Source organism: Uloborus diversus, chromosome 1, assembly GCF_026930045.1.
Source record: "Uloborus diversus isolate 005 chromosome 1, Udiv.v.3.1, whole genome shotgun sequence".
NCBI classification, from domain to species: domain Eukaryota; kingdom Metazoa; phylum Arthropoda; class Arachnida; order Araneae; family Uloboridae; genus Uloborus; species Uloborus diversus.
The window spans coordinates 207679291-207701227 of record NC_072731.1 but is presented as its reverse complement, the minus strand read 5'-3'; the positions used below and the strand labels follow the sequence as shown (position 1 = coordinate 207701227).

General features: G+C 31.7%; 1 protein-coding gene across 1 annotated transcript in view; it reads left to right on the top strand.

The window, feature by feature from the left end:
• The window catches only part of LOC129218383 (protein ECT2-like), a 59428-nt gene that overhangs the window by 18273 nt on the left and 19218 nt on the right, over window positions 1-21937 (top strand). The window contains exons 3-6 of the mRNA XM_054852632.1: window positions 1018-1099; window positions 3746-3824; window positions 6642-6761; window positions 14091-14250. Coding sequence (XP_054708607.1) covers window positions 1018-1099; window positions 3746-3824; window positions 6642-6761; window positions 14091-14250 — 441 coding nt within the window. The remainder of the gene's footprint in view (window positions 1-1017; window positions 1100-3745; window positions 3825-6641; window positions 6762-14090; window positions 14251-21937) is intronic.

Here is a 21937-nt window from a genome sequence, read left to right as displayed (position 1 = left end):
TGAACCAAAAGACCAAAAGCGAATGCTAAAAGATTGCTGCTCCACTACAGCAAAACGCTAATATTATTCATAACACATGACATCGAGAAAACGCTAAAATAAGTTGGAAGCACTTTGTTTTCAACAATTAGTAAATCAATTAAAACAATTTTGAAAGTGTTTAAAAAAACTTAAAATTTGGGAAAGAAAAAAAAATTTTTTTTTTAATCTATGGAGAAAAGTTTCAGTTCTTCCGCATTGTTACTTTAAACAATTTTAATTATTTTGAAAATATTGCTATTTAAACTTAATTTGTAATGGAGGGAGTAACCTGGAAATTTTTAAAAAACAACCTGGAAAACCTGGAAAAGTCGGGGAATTTTTTTTAACCACAAGTGTATGAACCCTGGTTAATAAAAAACTTACAAATAAGACATTAATGACATTGATTAGTTATGTGTTTTTGAATTGTTATACTTTGCTTATACAAGTTTCAGTGAATAGACTAAGAGAATACATTTTGATGAAAATTACTTCTATATTTTCGTCTAACAGACTAACATTTTACATTTCTCATAAATGGACTCAATTGCTCTTAAATTGTCGTGGCATAATTAGAACTGGAATATGCTTGGGAAAATAAGAAGCTTGGAGAATGAGAAAAAACCCGTTTTCTTGTTTTTAGTAGTTTATTAGGTGTTTGGCAAAGTTGGTGGAAAGCTTGGTGCTTAGAAGGAAAAAACACCGACAAGTTAAGACCGTCATAACTAAACTGGTTGCAACTATTTAACTATTTCAAAACTAATAAATTCCTTTGCATGTATTCAAATATCAAAACATAGTTTCATTTCGATTAGAAAACAAAATGTATGCATATGGCCTATAAAAAGTAAAAAATGAAAGAGGTCTAAAAAGGTAGCATTGACTTGGAATTGTCCCTTTGCATCATTTGTTTGCATTAATTTATTCCTTTTTGTTTTGATAATATAGAACTGCATTATTGTTAAGCAACAGTTATATTTATTTATTTTACCCTAGATATACTGAAGCACACCCAGACTACTTATTCAGACCATGAAGCCCTTCAGAATGCTATACAAGCATTGAAAGATGTAATGATGTAAGAACCTATCATTTTTTAAAAATAGAATAATTTTTTTTCCTTTTTTCATATAGATACCGTTGTGTATCATATGTTAAAATGTTCCCTTTTTTAACCTTTATAAAAATCTAGTGTGGACACATGACTTCCTTGTGTGCATATTAAATATAGCAACATAACAATTTTTCTGAAATTAATTCTTTTATATGCCCAGGGTTCGTACGGGTCATGGAAATCCTGGAAAGTCATGGAAAAAAAATAACAGAATTTCAGACCTGGAAAAGTCATGGAAAATTGAAATTTTCATTGAAAGTCATGGAAATTTATTTCAAGTCATGGAAAAATCTCCTGGACAAAGAGAAAGGAACAGTAGCTAAAGAAGCATTAGAAATCTTGAGAGATTTAACAGTATAGCACATAAAAGCTATTAAAAGTGGAAAATTGCACGATCCAAAAATCAAATCTGAATTTTGAAATCTCATTGCATCCACTTCTGTCGCAGCCGCTTGTCATTTTTTGAGATGTGATTTTACTGCCTGGACATCACTTATTTTGAATTTTCTGTTATTTTCAACACTTTTTACGTTTCATAGTCTGTAGTAGCAAAATTTCACGTTCTCATTTTTGCCACGTCCACTCAAAAAAAAAAAAAAAGCAATTCAATTGCTTGCAAGTTCAATTCCATCATTCGTAAGGACTTTATTATTAAATTAATCAGAGTTTATCTTAATTTGTTGAAAGTTTTAGAAAATAAAGATCTTATTCAGGCGATAGAATACAGAAAAAGAGGAATTCTAATGCTCTAAAACAGTAGTGCCCAACATACGGCACACAAAACTAATCCATGCGACCCACTGCTACGTTCAATGTCGGGAATTAAACGTGTTCTGGAATTTCTGAACCTATTAATTTATATGCATTTGAAAATATGCAAATTTGTAAACAAAACAAATATACTTTTGAATCAGAAGATTGATTCATAACTGAATGATTTTTTCAAAAAAGATCTGGTTTAGAAACATAAAGAACTAAATTATGTGGCTTTACTTTAAAGAACCAAAATACTGTCAAGTTACGTGGATGATTAAAGGCACTGTTGACACCAAAAAGTAACTTTTGAAGCAAATTTATTGAAACTTAGTGATGACTCATTCAACCTTTGTCCCATTCAATATCATTCTGCCTGTTTTTTAAAAAAATATCAGACATTTAAGCATCATCATATTCGCTTCACTGCATTTTTACTTTACTTAAATTAAAATGATGAAGAGAAATAAGAATAGTTTAGTTTTTTAAGTGTGCACTTATATTTTTTTCATTACAAGTAAGTGCTTCAATGAGGCTGTGGCATTCATATAGACGTTTTGCTAATGCTCATTTCCAAATATTACCAAGTTTCAGATTAAATAGTGCTATTCTCTTCGTGTATCGAGGTCATGAAAATTTTCATTGAAGTCATGAAAAAGTCTTGGAAAAGTCATGGAATTTTTTCATCCAAATAGAGTATGAACCCTGTATGCCGCTTTTATACTTTTCATGCCTTCACTTTGAAAATTGCAATCTCTTTGCATCCGCTATGGGAATCGGATTTTTCTCATTTTGGGTGTTTACTATGCTTTGTTAAGAGGCAAACAAATAAAATTCCTTTATATTTTATTAAAGTTATAACATTGAAAAGCTTTAATTGAAATTCTGTGCTCTTTAAGAGTGTCATTTGTCAAAGTTAAATGCTGAACTGCTGTTTGAATTTTATTTTTCTTTCAATTATTTTAGATAGATTATTTTAGAATAATGTGGTAGAGTAAACAGATTTTGATACATAAGTGGGGCCCACCTCCAGAAGAGTGATGACCCCCCCCCCCTGACGAATGATATTCTCCCCAGAAAAAAGACTCAGCCTAAAAATTCCTAGCCCACAGTTTGCGCCATGACCCCCGCCCCCCAAATACATCGCTATTTATATAAATTTTAAATAACTTTATTTTTCAAAAATTATTTAAATTTTCACAAAATTATCTGATTTTTTTTCACAAAAAATGAACTCTTCGAAAAATTCTGGACAGACCCCTGGAATTTCATTGCCCATTTGGCGCTCAGCATTAGTTTTTAATTCCCCATGTGGTCATTAATAGCAGATCAGTGATCTTGATTCTCAAGTTTCGGCCCAAAGATTAGATGTGGGATACCCCCATTGTTGGGTTTTGCACAATGGGTTTTTGGAGGTCGGAGAAGTGTGTCATCTTTGTGTCTGTTATGATGTATCCCGCTCTCACTGATCCTTTGTATTGCAAATTGAAGTGTTTTGTGTTCGCTCCCAGTTTATGCTCCTTCTCTACAAAGTCAAGCTTTAAAAAGTCGTTTTGGAACGTTGCATTACAACCAACAAATATTGACTGAACTATTCAGATCCTATTTTCTAATTTCAATCTTATACTACTGTTTTTAGTTGTGCAAGTTAAATATCTTTGAACAACATATAGATAGTGAAATTATTAAAGCAGATTTTTTGGTTGTTCATCTGTTGAATACATAAAAATGTACTGACTTCATGATTTGTGGGAAACTAAAATAGAAATTTACTTCACATCTAATGGTGTATTTGACAACAAATCATTTTCATTAAAATTATTATTTTTTTTTTCATATGTTTTATTTATTTTTAAGGCACATCAATGAAGATAAAAGGAAGACTGAAGGTCAAGTGGCTATGTTTGATATAGTAAATGATATAGAAAACTGTCCGGTATGTAACTTTCTTTTATTGATTTGTATTTCCAGACGAAAAAAATGAAGTGATAATTAAATTTTTCTGTCATATATAGTTTTCTTCTATGAACTAATGTGATATGTTTGCCACACTATGCTCTTTGTGTTGCAGGAAATTTGTAATATATATATTTTTTTCAATTAAAAACTTAATAAAAATCAGTTTTCAAGTCTTTTTCTGGGTCCTATGTAAAGTTTTAGTATTGATTAGGGCTGGGTGATATACCGATATACCGTCATATATTGGTATGTACCTACTACTGCGATAACGATATTTAAATTTCTATCCGTACGACATATCACTTGAAAAGGAAATACGGTACTCAATTACGGAGAAATTAAAACACTGACTCAAAAACACATAATCTTTCATAGTTCGGTAAGATGGGTAAGTGTTTGAAATTTCAAGAAATTAACTGTTTTCTTCAAACAGTTATTTAATATTTAATTATAGTAAAAAGGAAAATTAATAACGCTTCGAAGGTCAAGGTAGACTCCTTGTCAGTTAGGTCTCTGAATCCCCTCCCTCTATAAAGTTTTCAAAACTTTACGACTCAGAGCAAGACCCTTCCAAGAACCGTGCCCCTAATTTCTGACAAAGCTGACATAGCCACTCTTGGGCTCTGAAAAATGAATATGTGTTGGTTAAGAAAGCATCTTAATGCAACAATTAAAAAATAATCAATTGAGGTATCAACACGATTCACAGTTCAAATTACACATAAGCCATTGATACTGCACCAAATAAAAGGTTTAAGAAAAATACTGAACAGAAATATTTTCATTTTAAAAAAATGAAAAACGAAAAAAATCTTACTGAGATTACTTTTGTGGCATATTTATCTCATTAGAGGGAGTGCAACTGATCTGAACGAAATTAAAAGGAAAAACATAAATTCCTTTCATGACACACGGCACCACTTGAAACAATGATACATTCTCGCTATTACTGGTAGCTCCGAGCAATGCGTGAAAATAGGGATTTTCCGTACGTTCTAGGCATTTACGGCAATATGCTCGAAAAGAGTTTAGTTTATGAGAGTCATCGTCAAATACCGGAATTAAAAAAGTGAAGAAATTTTCGTATTCATTTTTCTGTTAATTGCTTGTGAATTAATGACACTGATGAGAAAATTGGTTTGCCTAACAATGCATTTTGGATTGGATCTGCTGAAGGAAAATTGATTGCATTTTTAAAATCAACATTGAAAAATGTGTGTATTGTTAGAAAACCATTAGTTTCATATTTAACCAAATGACAATTTTATTAGTGCAAATTCAGAATTTGCGTCAGATTTTTGCCAAATATGGCAGAGAGGTCCTTTGATGCTCAATATTTCACATAGGGTAGTTTTCGTTCCCAATCGGAACCACCCCACGCCCCCTCCCACCGGGGGTTTCCTCTTAAAAATCCAGTTTTTGACGGATCTTTGTCAAGTTTTATTACAAAAATGCAGTCATAGAAAGGTACAAAACAAAAAAGACTTGTTTGTCTTTTTCATCCATAAACTCATTTCTTTTGCATTGAAAAAGGCGCTACTTGTAACACCAAAACATGTGTCTGCAGTTATCTGCAATTTGGGCTTTTTGATGTTATTTCTTTTTTAAAAAAAGTCTTTGTTCTTTTCCTAGTTTTGAATTTGTTCAAATTCATGATACAAATGTGTTTTCATTGTTTGCAAAGGTATGCACTGACAAGCTTTTCTGGCGATGAAAAAATAATGGAACTAAGCAAAGATTTTTTGAAAAATCTGTTTTCAAATCATATTTGAAAATATTTTTTTTTACCATTTTTCCTAACTTTGCAGCTAATGTGCAATCTGAAGACATAGATATTAATTTTTAAATTATACTTCCTATATTTAAAATGGCATTTTGGGAACTTTTTTTTTTTTTTTGCTATTAGAAGTTGCTTCTCAAAAATATCCCTTTTTTGGTCCACCTTAGTAACCATTAGCATAAATATCCCAAGGGAAGTTTGTTAAATAATTTCAAATGGCTGCTCCTTAGGTAGGATTCAGAGGGATTTTGGTTTAAGGTTGGTCAAAGACTAAAATTCCGGAGCCGGTCAATTTCCCCCAGATACTGCACCGTGGTAAAAATATCCCTTTTCATTAAAAATACAATTCTTTATGTTCACCAAACTGTTTATATATGTAGAAAAATGTCTAAAGAGCTATTAAGGTAGAATTGCTTTTAAAACTCGTATATAAGTACATGCACCCATGTTTTTGAATTATTAAAAACTAATTAATAGAAATAAAAGGAAATTGTGAGGTCTACAACATTTTTTAAATTAAGGTTGCCATCAAGTATTGTGTAAAAAATACTTTGTTTTGTTATTGTTATTTTTTTTTCTTACTCAAAATGTCACATTGCATGAAGTTTTTTCTGTAATCTAGTTTTACATTTTGTTTTACTTTTAATTTATATTCAAATTTATTTTTAAAAAATGCTTGATTTAATAAATTTCCTACTAAGAGCAACTGTTTATTAGTTATTGAAACATAATGTCTAACAGTTTTAAGAGAATGCATTTGATCTGGATTTCATAAACTCTGATTAATAGTTCTCTTTTTATTTTATTTTTATTTGTTTATTTATTTATTATTATTATTATTTTGAAAAGTGGTTTTAACTGTTAAAAAGTGTTTCAAATATTCTGGTGCCTTATTTAAGTTAGTGAGAGGAAGCTAGGTTGTTACAAAATCGGTGCTTGTTTGGAGGATTTTAGGCTTGTTGACAAACTTATTATTTCTAATTTTCTTTTCATTTGTATGAAACTATTTTTCAGCCTAATTTATTGTCATCACATCGAAGTTTAGTCTCAAAAACTGACATGCAAGAGATAACAGATTTGTTGACCAAGAAAGGAGGAGCAATTACTATGTTTCTCTTTACCGATGTCCTTGAGGTGAGGCTGCTAATAGTTTTTAAGTTGCTTTTTTATCTTTGAAAATAAATAGTCAATTCACAATAACTCGAATATTACTATAACTTGAAGTTTTTATCAAGTCCCGATCCCTTTGTCTTTGATACCATGCTAATTATGCTGAATATGTCGGAGTTAACTTCCTTTAACTCGAAGTTTTTTTTCAAAGATTGACTTGAAATTTATTTTGAATGAACAAAAAAAAAAGAAATATATATATATATATATATATATATATAAATTCAAGTGACTATGAGAGAAAAATTCATTCACCTTCATTTGCAATTTCTGCCCAAAAAACCTCTAAATCAAGGAGGACACCTGTTGAGCCAATGTGAGATCAAGGAGGTACACTTGTGGAAATGAGTAGCTTTTTTCTTTTGTTGTACTGTACTGTTTACACTTAGACATGTTGCTAAAAATAAGAATCTGCTTATAAGCTGTCAAGGTGCCGACTCAAATATTATGCCTTTATTCAAAGGATTACCTAAGTTAAGATGCACTCTCCTTTATTCTTTAGTTCGATCATTTGCTGATAAGTTCCCGAGAGAGAGAGAGAGTTTTCTTTAGATGTCTAAGTGAAAGCTAGAAATCTAGGATTTAGAAAGTAAAGTAAATTTTATTTATAACATTGAAAGGAATCCAACAATCAAAAAGAAAAATAATGCATCGAAATATGACTCTGAATACTCTGTCAACAATATTAAAAGAGAAACTTCAAAAGCAGTGTGAATCCATGAGTCCGAATTTGAAAGGAATGAAGATGTGCACCTTTCATGAAGTAGAATCGGCTCTATTCAAGTGGTTCCAGCAGTGTCGAATTCAAGACCATGCCATTCCTATTATTAGACGTTTGCTGCATGCGAAAGCAAGCGAATTTTGCTATATTACTGAACATAGAAAATTTCCACGCCGGTGCTGGATGGCTGGAGAAGTTCAAGACCAGACACAACTTCGTCTTCAGAATTTTTCACGGAGAAATTGCGTATTGTGCTTAAAAACTTTAAGGTTCTAAAATTTTGTCTGTTATATGTACATAAAATATACGATGGTTTTTAATATAACGTTGAAAACCGAAACTAGCAGTAAGTCGTATTTCCGATAAGTCAAAGCTTTTCGTTGGTCCCTTTAGATTCGAGTTATCGAGAATTGACTGTAAATTATAGAAATTACATAAAATTCATATCACTTACTGTTAAAAGTTCCACTCGCCTTAGAATCGAAATAGACCTGAAAAATTCAACATTTTAGCTCGCAGGGCTTCCACTGGCGACTGAAAAAGCGACGATTGCGACCATTCTGAAGAGTTGCAAACTATGACAACTATTTTAGCCTCAATTAAGACAAAAGCAACTATTTTGTGAAAAACTGCTATTTTAGCCTAAGCAAGCGACAAAAATGTAAAGAATATGACTGATATTTTGAAAATGTATCTTTAGAACATTTTCAGCATCAAGTATTAAAGGCCGAGCTTTTCTAATTTCAAACTCACTCAGGTCTGCCAAATTACAGGAAAAGTCACAAAATGGGTTACCACGCCCTAATTTATCACCAAGCGTAAGTAAAAATCCCTTTTTTGTTTTTTCTTGTGGTGCCAGTCGTGTGAAACAAAGTTTAAAGGTGGTAAAAGAGACTTTTTTTTGATACTTTAGGTTACTCTGAAACATCAATTTCTTGTAACCCTACCATTTTTCCCTGCTTGATATTCTCTGCAACGCAATATTCCGACAATGTTATTTATTAAAAATAGAGCATTCAACCTTTTTTTTATTGTATATTTCCACTTTTCTGTAAATGTAAATAAAAACTAATGATTTTTTAATCTGAAAAAATGATTGTGAGTTTAAGATCAGTGTTGAGCATTTTTCTTTTGTGATGTAAAAGCCTGATGTACCCTATAAAATACTAATAATGCAAACTTGCTAACTTTTACGGATTATCCGTAAAATTTACGATTGTCACCTAAACTTTAAGGGCTTATGGATAGACCCCCGTTTTTTACGGTTTTTAGCTACGGTTCACTTTGGGACCGTCTTTTCAATCAAATGATAGATGTTTGTTTTTAAAAAATCCTTCGAAAAATTTAAAAAACTCGTATTTTCTTGAAAAGTAGCCAAATAAAGGGTTCTATCCCCCAAGCTACCTCCTTAACATAACTGGCCATTTTTCCTCTTTTTTTTTTAGAGCATTTATGCAGAGAAACATGTTGCCAGATTGTGTCAAAAGGCCCAATAGGTATTTTTCCCCCTAGTTGGCTGCAGAAGGAAGCTGTTCTGTTTCAATCTGCTTGCTCTTTGGGAAGATTTGTCAACCCTAGCCACTCTCAGCTTTTTTTCTGCAAGCTCATTGGTAGACTCCAGGGCTTTTTTTATCCCTGGGTAAAGAACAAGGCGGTTCGGAACAAGTTCTGAAACACAATGTATGTTTATTTTGTATCGGGTTGTATAAATGGAGTTGGAAAAAGCAAAGAAAAGTTATTTTCAAATGGACAGTCATATACTGCTGAATTTCCACATTTAAACAGTCTAATAGGAAAGGAGGACAATCTGTGTATTAACATTTGTGTGAGTGACTTTATGATTTCTCATGGTGGTCGAAACGATGTAGATCACCAAGTGACTGGAGGGGTCCATTTGAGAAATGTAGAAGCAGTCAAAAAGAGTTTTATAATGAATTTTAAAAAAAAAAAGCCATTGCTGCTTCATTAAATTCAGCTGCATTTTCTTCACATGCTGAAGTTGTTGATTTTGAAAACATTTTTCAAATATAGATCTAGTTTCATTGATTTAAATCATTTGATTTTATCCAATTTGTTTTTTGCAACAAAATCAGTTGATTTTTTTTTATCAATCAATTTTGCATTTTTAGAATGTGTTGCTTTAAATCAGCATATCTTAATTTCTTTGATTAGAGGAACCCTTTTTCATGCTCACTTTTTTTTGTGACCCTCGTGTTTCAATAGTTTGCATTGGCGTCGCCAGTATTCTGTTCGGAGAGTGGCCAGGTTCTTACCTCAAAGAGACTGCCACATTAACTATTTCTCAATAAACTGCTCATTAAATGTACATAATTATAGATCATTTTAATTATTGGTAATTGCTAATTATTATTTCTTTTGTAAAATAGTAGCAGTAGATTCCTTTTGTGATTCTGAGAAATACTCAGAATTTTTAAAAAGGATAAATAACCAAAGAATTTATGCATAAGTTATGATTTAAATATCTTCTTAATTATTAAAAGAAAGATCGCGAACCGTAAATACAGTAAATTTATGTGTGTTTTCAATATTTATTGTATTATTGATTGGACTTGAGCTTGTAAAAAATTTCAACCCCCAACTTGACTTTTGAGAGGTTGAAAAAGTAAATATCTTTTCGTGGAATTGAAACGGTTTCAAATTATTATTATACACTTCTTCAAGATTGCTATTGGCAAAATTATATGAATATGCATTTTTAATATTTAGTTAGATTTTGTGTATTTTCCATAAACTAAAATTCAATTTAATGTTAAAATTGTAGTAATTAGCTTTTTTAATATTGCAATTTGATACATTTTATCATATTTATATATTAGTATTACACATGCATAATTTAATATTATATTACATCAATTACTTCGTCTATTTTTTATTAAATGCTTCTCAAAGTTTTACTGATGCCAGTTTTGAAAAGTTGACAAATCTGACGGTGTGTTATCAAGACTTATTTCCTTATGCAATATCTAAATTGTTTCAGACTTGTAAGCGTATACATCACTGAAAGTGTACAGTATTTTTTTTTTTTTTTAACAGTTCCTAGAGTGATTTTAATAAAATCCCTGAGAAATTAGCAAATTTTATCCTAATACTTTTTTTGCCTTATCTCTACTCAGGTTGTGATTTCGAATTCACCACCCTAAAACCCCTAACTATGGTAACCTACCATTACAATAATAATGCTAGATTTAAAAAGTTATTAGTTTTTACTTTCTTACAGCATAAAATCTAGTTCTTAAATGATCTTGCCATATATTCACACTGCACCTTACTATTTCTATGTGTAATCAGTTGTATAGTGTACATGAATGTAATAGTCAATAACCAATATAATAGCCAATATCAACTTTAGTATGATAAATTTTATTCTTAAAATATTAAATTATCACATTTCATTAATTATTGTAGCTATCAGTCATATTTAATACCATACCATTTAAAGTACATAAATTTTTACATAAGATGTATATTTATGTATAAATAATGAAAGAAACATCAGTTTTAAGTCTTTATATTTTAACTAGCAGTACCCGCATGGTAATGCCCGTTCTAAGAATTCAAAGCAAGGCCGTTGAAATAAAGAAATCCATGCCCCCCTCCCCCCCCCCCCCTCTTCTGATGTGAAATGATCATTTTTCTTCAACTAAAATTTGTATACACCTTTTCAAAAAACCAAGTAAAGTCTCTTTGAAATTTAAAACTATTCGCCAAAACGCAAAAAAAAAAAAAAGATAGCTGCCTGCAGTGACCAGCTGGTTCGCCTCTTATGCAAGCAGCTCAGTGGGGGGGGGGGGGGGGTACTCGTTGCATTATGTGATGAATGCTTTATCGTTTCAAAGTCGGGGGGGGCATTGATCACCTGTTGAAGTTCCTTAAATACACACCTATCTCTTACTGACCATCTACCTATATCGACTTCAAAATTTATCTTTCGATCTATCTGTACAATCTATGCATATATGCCTCTGATGGTAATTAACAATCTTTTTCTATGTATACAGTCGACGCTTCTCATAACGACCACACATTATAAAGACCGTCCCATTATAACGACCCGTGGTAAAAGTCCCAACTTTGTCCCTATGAACTCTACGTTAATTTGCCTTCGTTATAACGACCGTTTTGTATCGTCTAATTCAATACAACGACCAAATTCAGCGGATGCCATTTCTGGTGTTCTTTTCAATAAAACAAATTTGTAGCTTGAAATGACCTTGATTATTGTTGACGCACATCTGCCTGAAGTTTTCAATGTCAAATCCAACTTTGAGAGGGGGGGGGGGGGGAATTGCCGTACACTACAGGTAGCACAGAAAAAATAATGGGAGGAAAAATCGAGAAATTTCCAGATTTCTAAGGAAAGGGAGTTGACAGATGTGTTGGTAGTTTGGTGTTTGAATCTAGTGGTTTTTAAGATTTGGGGTTTCCGAGGGACTTTTAAATGTTTCTTTGAAAAGCAAAAAAAAAAAAAGAACACACAATTTATTACCTATATCTGAAACAGAAAATAATGTTTTGAAAAAATCACGTCTGCTAAAAAGGCAAACATCTGTTTCTGGTTTTATCTTCAGAAAATGTAGTGGGAGCAGTAGTAGTAGCAGATTTGTAAGTGTGTAACATTTTCCTCCGTATATTTTCTACTTTAAAAGTTCTTTAATATCCTGTTAAAGCATTTTGCACACGATTTTTCTAAAAATTCCTTTGATAAAAATAATTTGGACATTTAACTGGAATGTTTGAAAAAGTACCATTTTTTTAAATGATGACTGTGTATATGTTTTTTAATTTTACCTCTTATAACGACCACTCGTTATAAAGACCTTTTTCTCTGGATCAGAGATGGTCGTTATATCGAGTGTCGACTGTATAACAAAGATCACATAAAAATACCACACGTTTTATTTATTTAATTGAAACAGCACCAAAAAAAAATATATATATCTGTTCCCCTTATGTGCAAAATATTTAAAAAACCCGCTGCTTTTATTGAATCAAATGCACCACACAAAGTAACGTTAAATAACAACTGCAAAAAAAAAGCGATGTAGTTGGATCACATGGCCTCGTAACATGACCTAATGACCATCCTGAATTGAAGATTGCTATAACTTCAGCGCTGCTTGAAGTTGTGCTGGGCTTTGCATTAAAAAATTGTAAAAAAAAAAACTATTGCGTATTCTTCTGAAACTTTTTTCTGAAGAAGGTGAAATGTTCTTACTATTACATAGTTAAATTTTAGAAAAGTGCCATTTATACTTTTTGGGGGATGAGTTTAGCAAAAATTAAACCCAGAAAAAAATGCAAAATAAAGGTTTGTCTTTTTTTTTTTTTTTCAAAAATTGCTTTGTCTTCAAAAACTTCTTTTTTTATCATATTTAAAGTTAAAAATTTTTATTTTTTAGAACAAAAAATAGTTTTCTGGCGCAATTGGTTGGGGTCTGTGGAGTAAAAAGTAGTAAAAACTGCTAAAAATAACAAAAAACATTGAATAACTTTTTTTTCTAATTAAAATATCACTGTAAGTTTGTTTTCCATAGCCTTCCTCAATAAATGGACTATGCAACACAAAAAGAATTTTTCAATTCAAACCAGTACTTCCTGAGATTAGCACCTTCATACCTTCAAACAAACTCTTCAGCTTTATATTATTATTATAGAAAATAATATATGAAAACTAACAGCAATAATTTGAGGATGCAGTTATTACCATAGACTAAAAATAAGAGTAGACCGAGCTTTCTCATTCTTGCTGATGAAGAAAATTGGTTCATAGATGTATCATGTGACTAGTGGAAGGGCTTGGCGAAGACTTTGGCAGCATGGTTGCTAGATGGCAGCATTATCTACAGTTTGGCACTCGACATGTATTTTACGACAATGTGTTTTCATTAAAAAAAAACTTCCAGGTGCAGAGATTGAACTGTTTTTCTTTTAGTTATGCATTATTTTGACATTAGTAATAGTTTTTGATCAGTTTTCGGTAACTTTTATTTCATTTGGAGCTGTCAGCGTTGGCGTGAACGAAATGGCGTAAACGTTTTGCGTTAACGCAAAAATGTACTAATCGGTATCTTAAATTGAAACTGTAGGTAAAAATCTTACCGTTTGCTGATTCTTCTTGGTCGCTTGCATCTTTTATTGCTTAGAGAGTTATTGAAATTGACTAAGGAAAATGCACAATACTATCTAAACGGAAAACTCTCTATATTAACAAAATATTTACAAATTAGAATAACAAATTTACAAATCGGACTCCATAAAAGATCATTCTTCCGTGTTCCATCAATTCTATTTATTTTATTTTGCGCTGGCGTTGATCGTCTGCTACGATTAACGCCCGCTGTTGCTAGGATATCCACCAGTCACATGGTTTGGTTTATGAGCAGCAAAAGGGTTGCCATAGCTCGGTCTACTCTTATTATTAGTCTATGGTTATTACTTAATGACTTTTTAGTTTGCGCTGATTGAAAATATCTGATATTTTCAATCCCTGATTTGGATATTACTGTTTGTTAGAATATGAAATAATTCTGAACTTTTTTTGTATTGTTTAGATATGTAAAAAAAGAAGTCGAGGAACAAATAGCCTTAAAAGCCCTGGTGTTGTGAGTCTAACTTCAACTACTATGAAAGTGCAAGCAAAATCCTTCAAGCACATAGATTTGATACCTTTATCACACATTAAAAGGGTGGTGGATATCACTGAAACAGAAGGTAAGTTATGATTCATAAATTCTATTATCAGATTTGAAATTAAAGAAAAACACGTGCGACTCCATTGGTTTAATATTAGGGGCTGCAGCTCACTGTTGCTTGGCAACGCCTCACTCTTTTTTGCAATTTCCATCGAATTGCTTCACTAAATGAGTTTGCTTTAGTCAGGGTTCGTACTCTCCTTACAAACTCCTTATGAACTCCTGCTTTTCAAGAAAAGAAAATAAGGGCCCTTAAAACTCCTGAATTTCACTATCTCCTTACAAACTCCTTATTTTTTATTCTACATTATCTTAAAGATTTTCTTCTGTCTCTAATCCTATACAAGTGATTACATTATACCAAATTTTACAGAAATTCCGCTATTTTTTTGTCTGTTAATTCCAGATATGAGATTTTTTCGTAAGACTATATACTTCCCACATCCGAAATATTCTTCCAAATTTCTGACGATTCTTTCGATAATTATTAATAATATAACATCTTGTAGACTTGTTAAAGTACCATTCTAAAGTTTTTTTTTGCTTTAATAAATTCTTTTATTTGCCGTTTTTAGACTTGGTGCTTTCATTTCTATTAAAGCAATCTCTTTGCATTTGATATGAGAATCGAATTTTTCTGATTTTTGATGCTTATTATGCTTTTTTGGAAGGCAAATAAATGAAATTTCTTTTTATTCCTATGAAAATCACAAGGTTAAAATTTTCAAGCCAAATTCTGTGTTCTTTTTGAGAGTCAAAAAGTTGAAATCTAAATCGCTGGTTTAATTTGATTTTTGCTTCAATTACGTCGATTGTTATTTATAAGTCGTTAATTGTAGAGCTCTAAAATTCAATTCTAAAATAATTTACTTAAATAGATTCTTTTATGTGCCGTTCTTTATACTTTTAAGGCGTTCAAATTGAAAATCGCAATCCCTTTGCATCCACCATGGGTGTAAGATGTTTTGCATTTATGATGCTTACTATGCCTTGTGAAGAGGTAAAGAAATTAAGTTCGTTAGTATTTTTATTAAAATCATTAAATTGAAAAGTTTCTAACTAAATTCATGCTCTTTAAGAATTTTGGATATCAGAAAGTTTATCATGGAATCGATGACTGAAATTAATTTTTGTTTTAACTTCAAGTGTTTTAACACATAGGTAACATCTGTAGTTAGCAAAGTTTGATTTTTTAGATTAAAAAAAAAAAAATCTCACTTTTTTCATTTAAATGAATTTTTTTTATGTTAAAAATTTGTAGATATTAATTACTAAACATGAATAAACATAACATATTTTATGTAATAGATAAAAAAGTAACTTAATAGATAAACAGTGGTACCACTATTTCTTAGAATAATAATTTTCATACTTTGTAGAAGAAAAATTGTTAAAATTAGTTAGTTTTATATATTCATCAGCACATAAAAGTTTTGAAATGGCCTACAAAATTTTTATCAATTTTGAAGATTAAAATAATTTGTACAATTTTTTCAAAAGGATTCCTAATGTTTTAATTGAATTTTCTGTATTTCAGTCTCGTATGAGTAACCTTATGGTTCCTATGCCACAATCAAACACAAGCTTTTCCGAAATTTTTTTGTTGTATTTGAAACTTGTCCTTTTGTATCTTGTAAATATTTCAATTGTTTTGACAGTTGGAAGTTATTTTGGCCTCTATTACTTTCAGTCGGCTTATTATAGTTCTTATTTTATCAATTATTTTATTTTGTGTTTTGGTTAGGAAATTGTTAGTACTTGTTTTGATTAAAGATTTTGACAAAGTACTAATTTTCAATTAATATCACTTATTTTTTATTCATTTTCAAAATGAAACACATCTCAATGGTTACCCCCCCCCCCCCCCCCCCCCGTATTTGAATTTGATTCCAAGACGGCTCAAGTCTAAGAAGCAGTAAATGTATATTTTACTACAAATTTATTATGTTTATGTATTGTATAAAAGCAAAAATAAATATTAGATTGTACATATTTTTTCTGAAATACATTTTAAAAAATGCATCTTTAAACAAGAAACTAGTCCTTAAGCAACAAAATAAACTCCTGCAAAACTCCTTAAAAACTCCTTACTTTTCATTTTCAAAGTTGAGTATGAACCCTGTTAGTTGCATGCTGAAATACCTTATCACTGTCACTGAAAGACTCTGTGATCTATCAAAAATAAGGTTTTGTTGGAGGATTTCAGAAACAATTCTTGGCATTTTCCCCTTTTGATACCAAAGATGAAGTAATACAGTCGAACCTCCATATATTGAACTTCCACATATCAAAATTTTCTATGTATCAAAATCCCAGCAAATTTCCATGTAATTACAGAGAATAATTGTTTCTATGCGTCGAAAAAATCTCTGTACATCGAAAAAAAGCGAGACATTCAGAGATTATTTTCCACTTTAGACTGTTTGTCTCATGAGAAATGAAGGTTAGAGGAGAAAATTAAGTTCAGTAAAGGTTGCTACGAAACTCACAAGGAAGCTGAGGTAGGGGTGTGTAGATAGCTCGTTGTTTAGTTCTGGAGTTTTTAAATTCCCTCAAGTTTATTTTAAATCTTGGTTGTAACCAGTAATACAGTGAAACCTGTGTAAGTTGACCACTTGCGGTGCACTACTTTAGCGGTTAACTTAAACAGGTGGTCACAACGTACAAAGGTTGATTTATATGATAAGGGCTAATTCCGTTCCTGACAAAAGCGGTCAACATAGACAGTTGGTCAACTTCACAGGTTTTACTGTACAGTAAAATTAGTTTTAAACTATCCGACTTGTCTGTTATTTATGATTCTTAGTCTTTTTAGCTTCAGGGGAAATCATTCAAATTAAATAGATTGGTTTTTTACTTTCTTCCCGATTACATTGTCAAAACGAAAAACCCCTTAATGTTGCGGATCAAGTTGAACTGCCAAAAAATGAAGATAGTTGAAGGAGCTAAAATTTTATTTCTGTTAAATTTAATGTTTCCGCAAGCAAAGTCTCTGCTAAAATGATAAATAGGAAAGCCAATTTTGAAATTATTGAAACTTACAGAAAACTTTCACTCAAAAGCATGAAACTGCAATGCAGTTGCATACCTGCCAACCCTTCCGGATTTCCCGGAAGTTTTATGGATTTTTATGTCCTTTTCCGTTTTTCCGGTTATGAGCAAAATCTTCCGGATTTTTCAAGTTTTGTAGAAAAAATAATTATCTTGCCAATTTTGGCGCTAACGTGACTTTTGTGGAACGCGGCAACGCGTTATAGTCCAAGTAGCCAAGGAAAGGTTGCCGTAAGAGAATGGCACGAGAAGAAGCGAGGCAAGATTATGACGTCACTGAGTGATACAGCGCATGACTTCATCGGGATCCAATCAAAGCAAGCGTCGCGGCGGGCAACTAGGGGCACAATTTCGGCGCCAATTATCTTCTCATTCTCTCAATTCGAGCTGTTTTTGCTTCGTTCTTTTTTTAAGATGAGTAACAAATGTTATTTCCAAACTTTTAAAGAAAGCAATAAAAGTAATATTTACTGAACGAAAGTAAGTTCAATTGATATAAAATTCATAACTAATATATTGTTAAATGTAAAGAGGGTAGGTGTCCTGTTTGATTTTGTTTTTGCGTTAAAATCTTGTGGATAAAAATAAAAAAATCTTCCGGATTTTTTTTCTCGGAGGTTGGCAGGTATGCAGTTGGTTTTTTAGAAAGTATACAGTGTTTCTAAAAAAACACACTGCATGTGTATTTTACACTTAATTTTTTAAATACAGTTGACTCTCTGTTTAACGACTTTCAAGGGACCACAAAAAATCGTTCTTAAGCAGAATGCGTCCTTAAATAGAATGCTTCTAACTCTATAGTGGAGCATTCGGGACCATGAAAAGTCGTCTTTAAACAGAGAGCCAACTGTAACTTTTATGAAATCCGACTCTTGTATAAATCAGAAATTTGGTTTCATACACGAAAATTTGCTTTAATTATAATATTTTAGGAGAAAATAATGATAAACTAAGATTGTTTGTATATATCAATTTTTATACATCAAATTTTTTCTGGCAATTTGCTACTTCGACATATGGAAGTTCGAATGTACATGCTTTGCTGCTGATATTGACAGATTAAAGTTATTACTGCCCAAAACTTGGCAGTTGCACCAAAATCACAGCTACCAAAAGATTGCACTATGGGTTCTTTCCAACTGCAGGGTGGCCACAGACCGGGAATTATCAGGGAATTTGAAAATTCGGGAAAAATCAGGGAATTATCAGGGAATTCCAGAAAGGATCAGGGAAAATCCTCAGCTGTTTTTTTTTTCTAAGTTAAGCGGCACTTTTGTAGCGCCAAAAACGCGATAATTGGCTCAAGTCTAGTGTCCTTCATAAACAACTCGCCGCACCGAAAGGAGAGGGGGGATGAAGGGGGTAAAAGCAAACTCTTATCTATGTCTGTAGCGTGGTGGAAACGCTGCTTTCCCCAAACAGATCGTAATTCAAGTCACTTGAGCCAGTCAATGGTGACGCCAAAGGTTAGTTTTTCAATTCAAGATGGGGAGGGAAAAAAAACAATGCAGAAAGACATCGGCATGCTGAGCGGAACGTTATTTGAAGGAGGATTAAGTACAAGTACTACTGGACAAAAGAAAGTACTGCTCTCATAAAAATTCAAGGTAAGAAATTCCATTATTTTTGTACAACTTTATTGTTATTTAGCATTTTGCCAATTGCATTTTTTGAGCATACGAGGCGTGCGTTCATAAGTTTTAAGTATTAGAGTTGTGCGCATTTCTTTTCTTTCTTTTTTTTTCTTAATAGGTAATTACATTAGTGTGAATTATTTAAAAAAAAAAAAAGATGCAAAACAATTACTTTTAGAGCATTAAACAAGAATAATTGTTAACAATTAACTAGAGTGTGCTAGCGTGCATGAAAAGGTTTCGTTTTTGCATTTTTTTTGGAAGGGGGGGGGGTGTATACGGTTCGTTTTTACGATTAAGATTTTTGCTAATGTTCTTACTGCCCCCCCCCCTTTAATGCACTTCCGTATTTCATTTCATATTATGTGAACAGATTTCGATTTCGCGTGCGTGATTTTTTTGAGATTCGTCTCTATGATTAGTTTTTTGTTGATTATTTATTTAGGGGATTAGGATAAAGATATATGGGAGAATATATAGTTTTTTTTTCTTTTAAAAATGCTTTTTGATGAAGATTTTCTACCCTGATTACCACGGGTGAATAATTAATCGTTTTTAAGTTTGACGTTTACGGTAATGCATGGGCACTTCTGAGCGCCTAAAATATTTTGAACGCACTTTTTCCAGTGTCTTTCCTCAATAGTAATTAGAAATATGTGTATAATAGAGCTTTAAAATGCAATTTCGAAACAATTTATGCTCTTTTTATTAACGCATTCATTTTGGAAATCGCGATCTCTGCATCCAGTATGTGATTTTTTTTTTCTTTTTTATATTTACTACACCTTGTTAAGAGGCAAGCGAATAATTTTTTTTCTTATTTTTATCAATTCATTAAATTAAAAAGTTTTAAACAAAATTTCATGCTTTTACATTGAGTGTTAAATATTTCAATGCTGAATCGCTGCCTGAATTTTATTTTTGTTTCAATTATTTAAATTTTAAAAGTACATAAATATCTCTGGTTAGTGTTTCACTTCTGTGTTTAAAAATTTGTAAAATAAATGAGAAATAAATTTTTAAGTTAATTTTTCTCACGAAATGTCAGAAAATAGTCTCTTTTTTTTTTGCTTGGATTTTTTTTTTTTTTTTTTTTTTTTTTGCTTCAAGCTATTTGTCAAAAATTATTTTTGTCTTGTTGTTTTCAAAGTGAAATTTGTTATACAGAATTTAGTTAAGAACCATTGATCTAATGTATTACAGTATGCGACCCCAATTTCGGAATCTCGAAATCCGGAAGACCCGAAATCCGAAACTGTTTCCCTTTACTATACTTAAAAACAGAAATCATCTTTTTTTTCCCCCCAGTTTTGAAAGTTCAAAATTGTTAAAGTTCGGCAATTACTTGTTGAAAACGCACTACTTCCAGTTCGCCTTTTTTTTTTTTTAACGCGTTTTCAATGCCACCTGTTTTGCGTTATACGCGTTCTGCTGTAATTGTGCCGCGATCTTTTAACATCCACTTCCGGTTAACAATTATTCATTTTTTCCCCCTCATAAGTGTATAATATAAAGCCTATTAAACTTAAGTTCATAATTATTTTCAGTAAAAATATGCTTCGGCGCATTAGATAATAATAAAAAGCAAAATTCGCGGAACAACGTCGCTGTAAATTATCTTTTGTTTTAACATAATAAAGTATCCTTCCATTCAGATTAAACAAAAAATTAAAGAAATTTACGCAAACTTTTTGCAAAACCAGGCAAAACGTGAGAAATACTGTTTGTCAGGATAGCAATCACTATTTTTTGAGTCAGAATCCAAAATCCGGAAAAGTCATGGTCTTAACGGTTTCAGATTTGTGGTCCCATACCGTAATTTGTTTTTTGTTGAGTGAAATTGATTTTTGTATGACATAAATTTTTTTTTCTCTTACAGCCAGCAAAAAGAAAAAACGATGTCGACTCGCTTTCAAGTAGATTGGTTACACTGCACTGAGTTTAAGGATTGGATTCAAAGTGTTCCCAGTGATATACATAAAGCTAGATGTAGTATATGTCAGAAAACTTTTACACTAAGTAACATGGGTAAAAGAGCATTGAGGAGTCATGCTAAAGGGACTGACCATAAAAAAAGAGTAAAAGAAAGACCTGAAATTTTGAAGTTAACACCCTATTTTTCAAACAAAAGTAAAGAAAGGTCACATATTGCAGAGTCTAATGTTGTTACTACTTCTGTGCCTGATTCATCAAGAGTTGTTTCAAGTTTCTCTCTTGAACCCTCAATTTCCTCTTTAGCATCTTCAAGTTCCTCTTTGGCTCCTTCAAGGGCATTGAAAACGTTTTTAATTAATGATTCAATCATTAAAGCTGAAATATTATGGTGTTTACAAACCATAATGACACATAAATCTATGAGAGCAGCTAGTGCTGATGTTCTTTTGTTTCAGAATATGTTTACTGATAGTCTGATCGCTCAAAAAATGCAGCTACAACGAACTAAAATTGCATATTCAATTTTGTACGGTATTGCTCCTTATTTTAAGGATAACTTGTTACGAAAGTTGTCAGATGTGAAGTGTTTTACTGTAGGGTTTGATGAATTTTTAAATAAAGTATCACAAAGGACTCAAATGGACATTAATGTCCGTTTTTGGGACTTAGAAAAATCAGAAGTTAGCACTAGGTTTCTAACTTCAATGTTCTTGACTAGTACTACTTCGGATGCCTTAAGAACAGCATTCAAAGATGCTTTGAAACCTATTTTAAATATAAAGTACATAGTGCAAATTGCAATGGATGGACCAAATGTGAACCAAAAATTTTTTCGTGATCTAAAAGAAGAGATTCAATCAGATGAGGCTAACATTATCAGCATAGGCACATGTGAACTGCACACTATGCACTGTGCATTTAAGTCTGCTGTGAAAGAAACAGGCTGGCTAATTATTGAATATCTACGAGCGCTGTACAACTTATTTAAAGATGTTCCAGCTCGTAGAGGTTTATATACTGAAGTTTCAGGGTCTAAAGTCTTTCCCAAAAAATTTTGTTCTGTTCGTTGGCTGGAAAATAGTGATG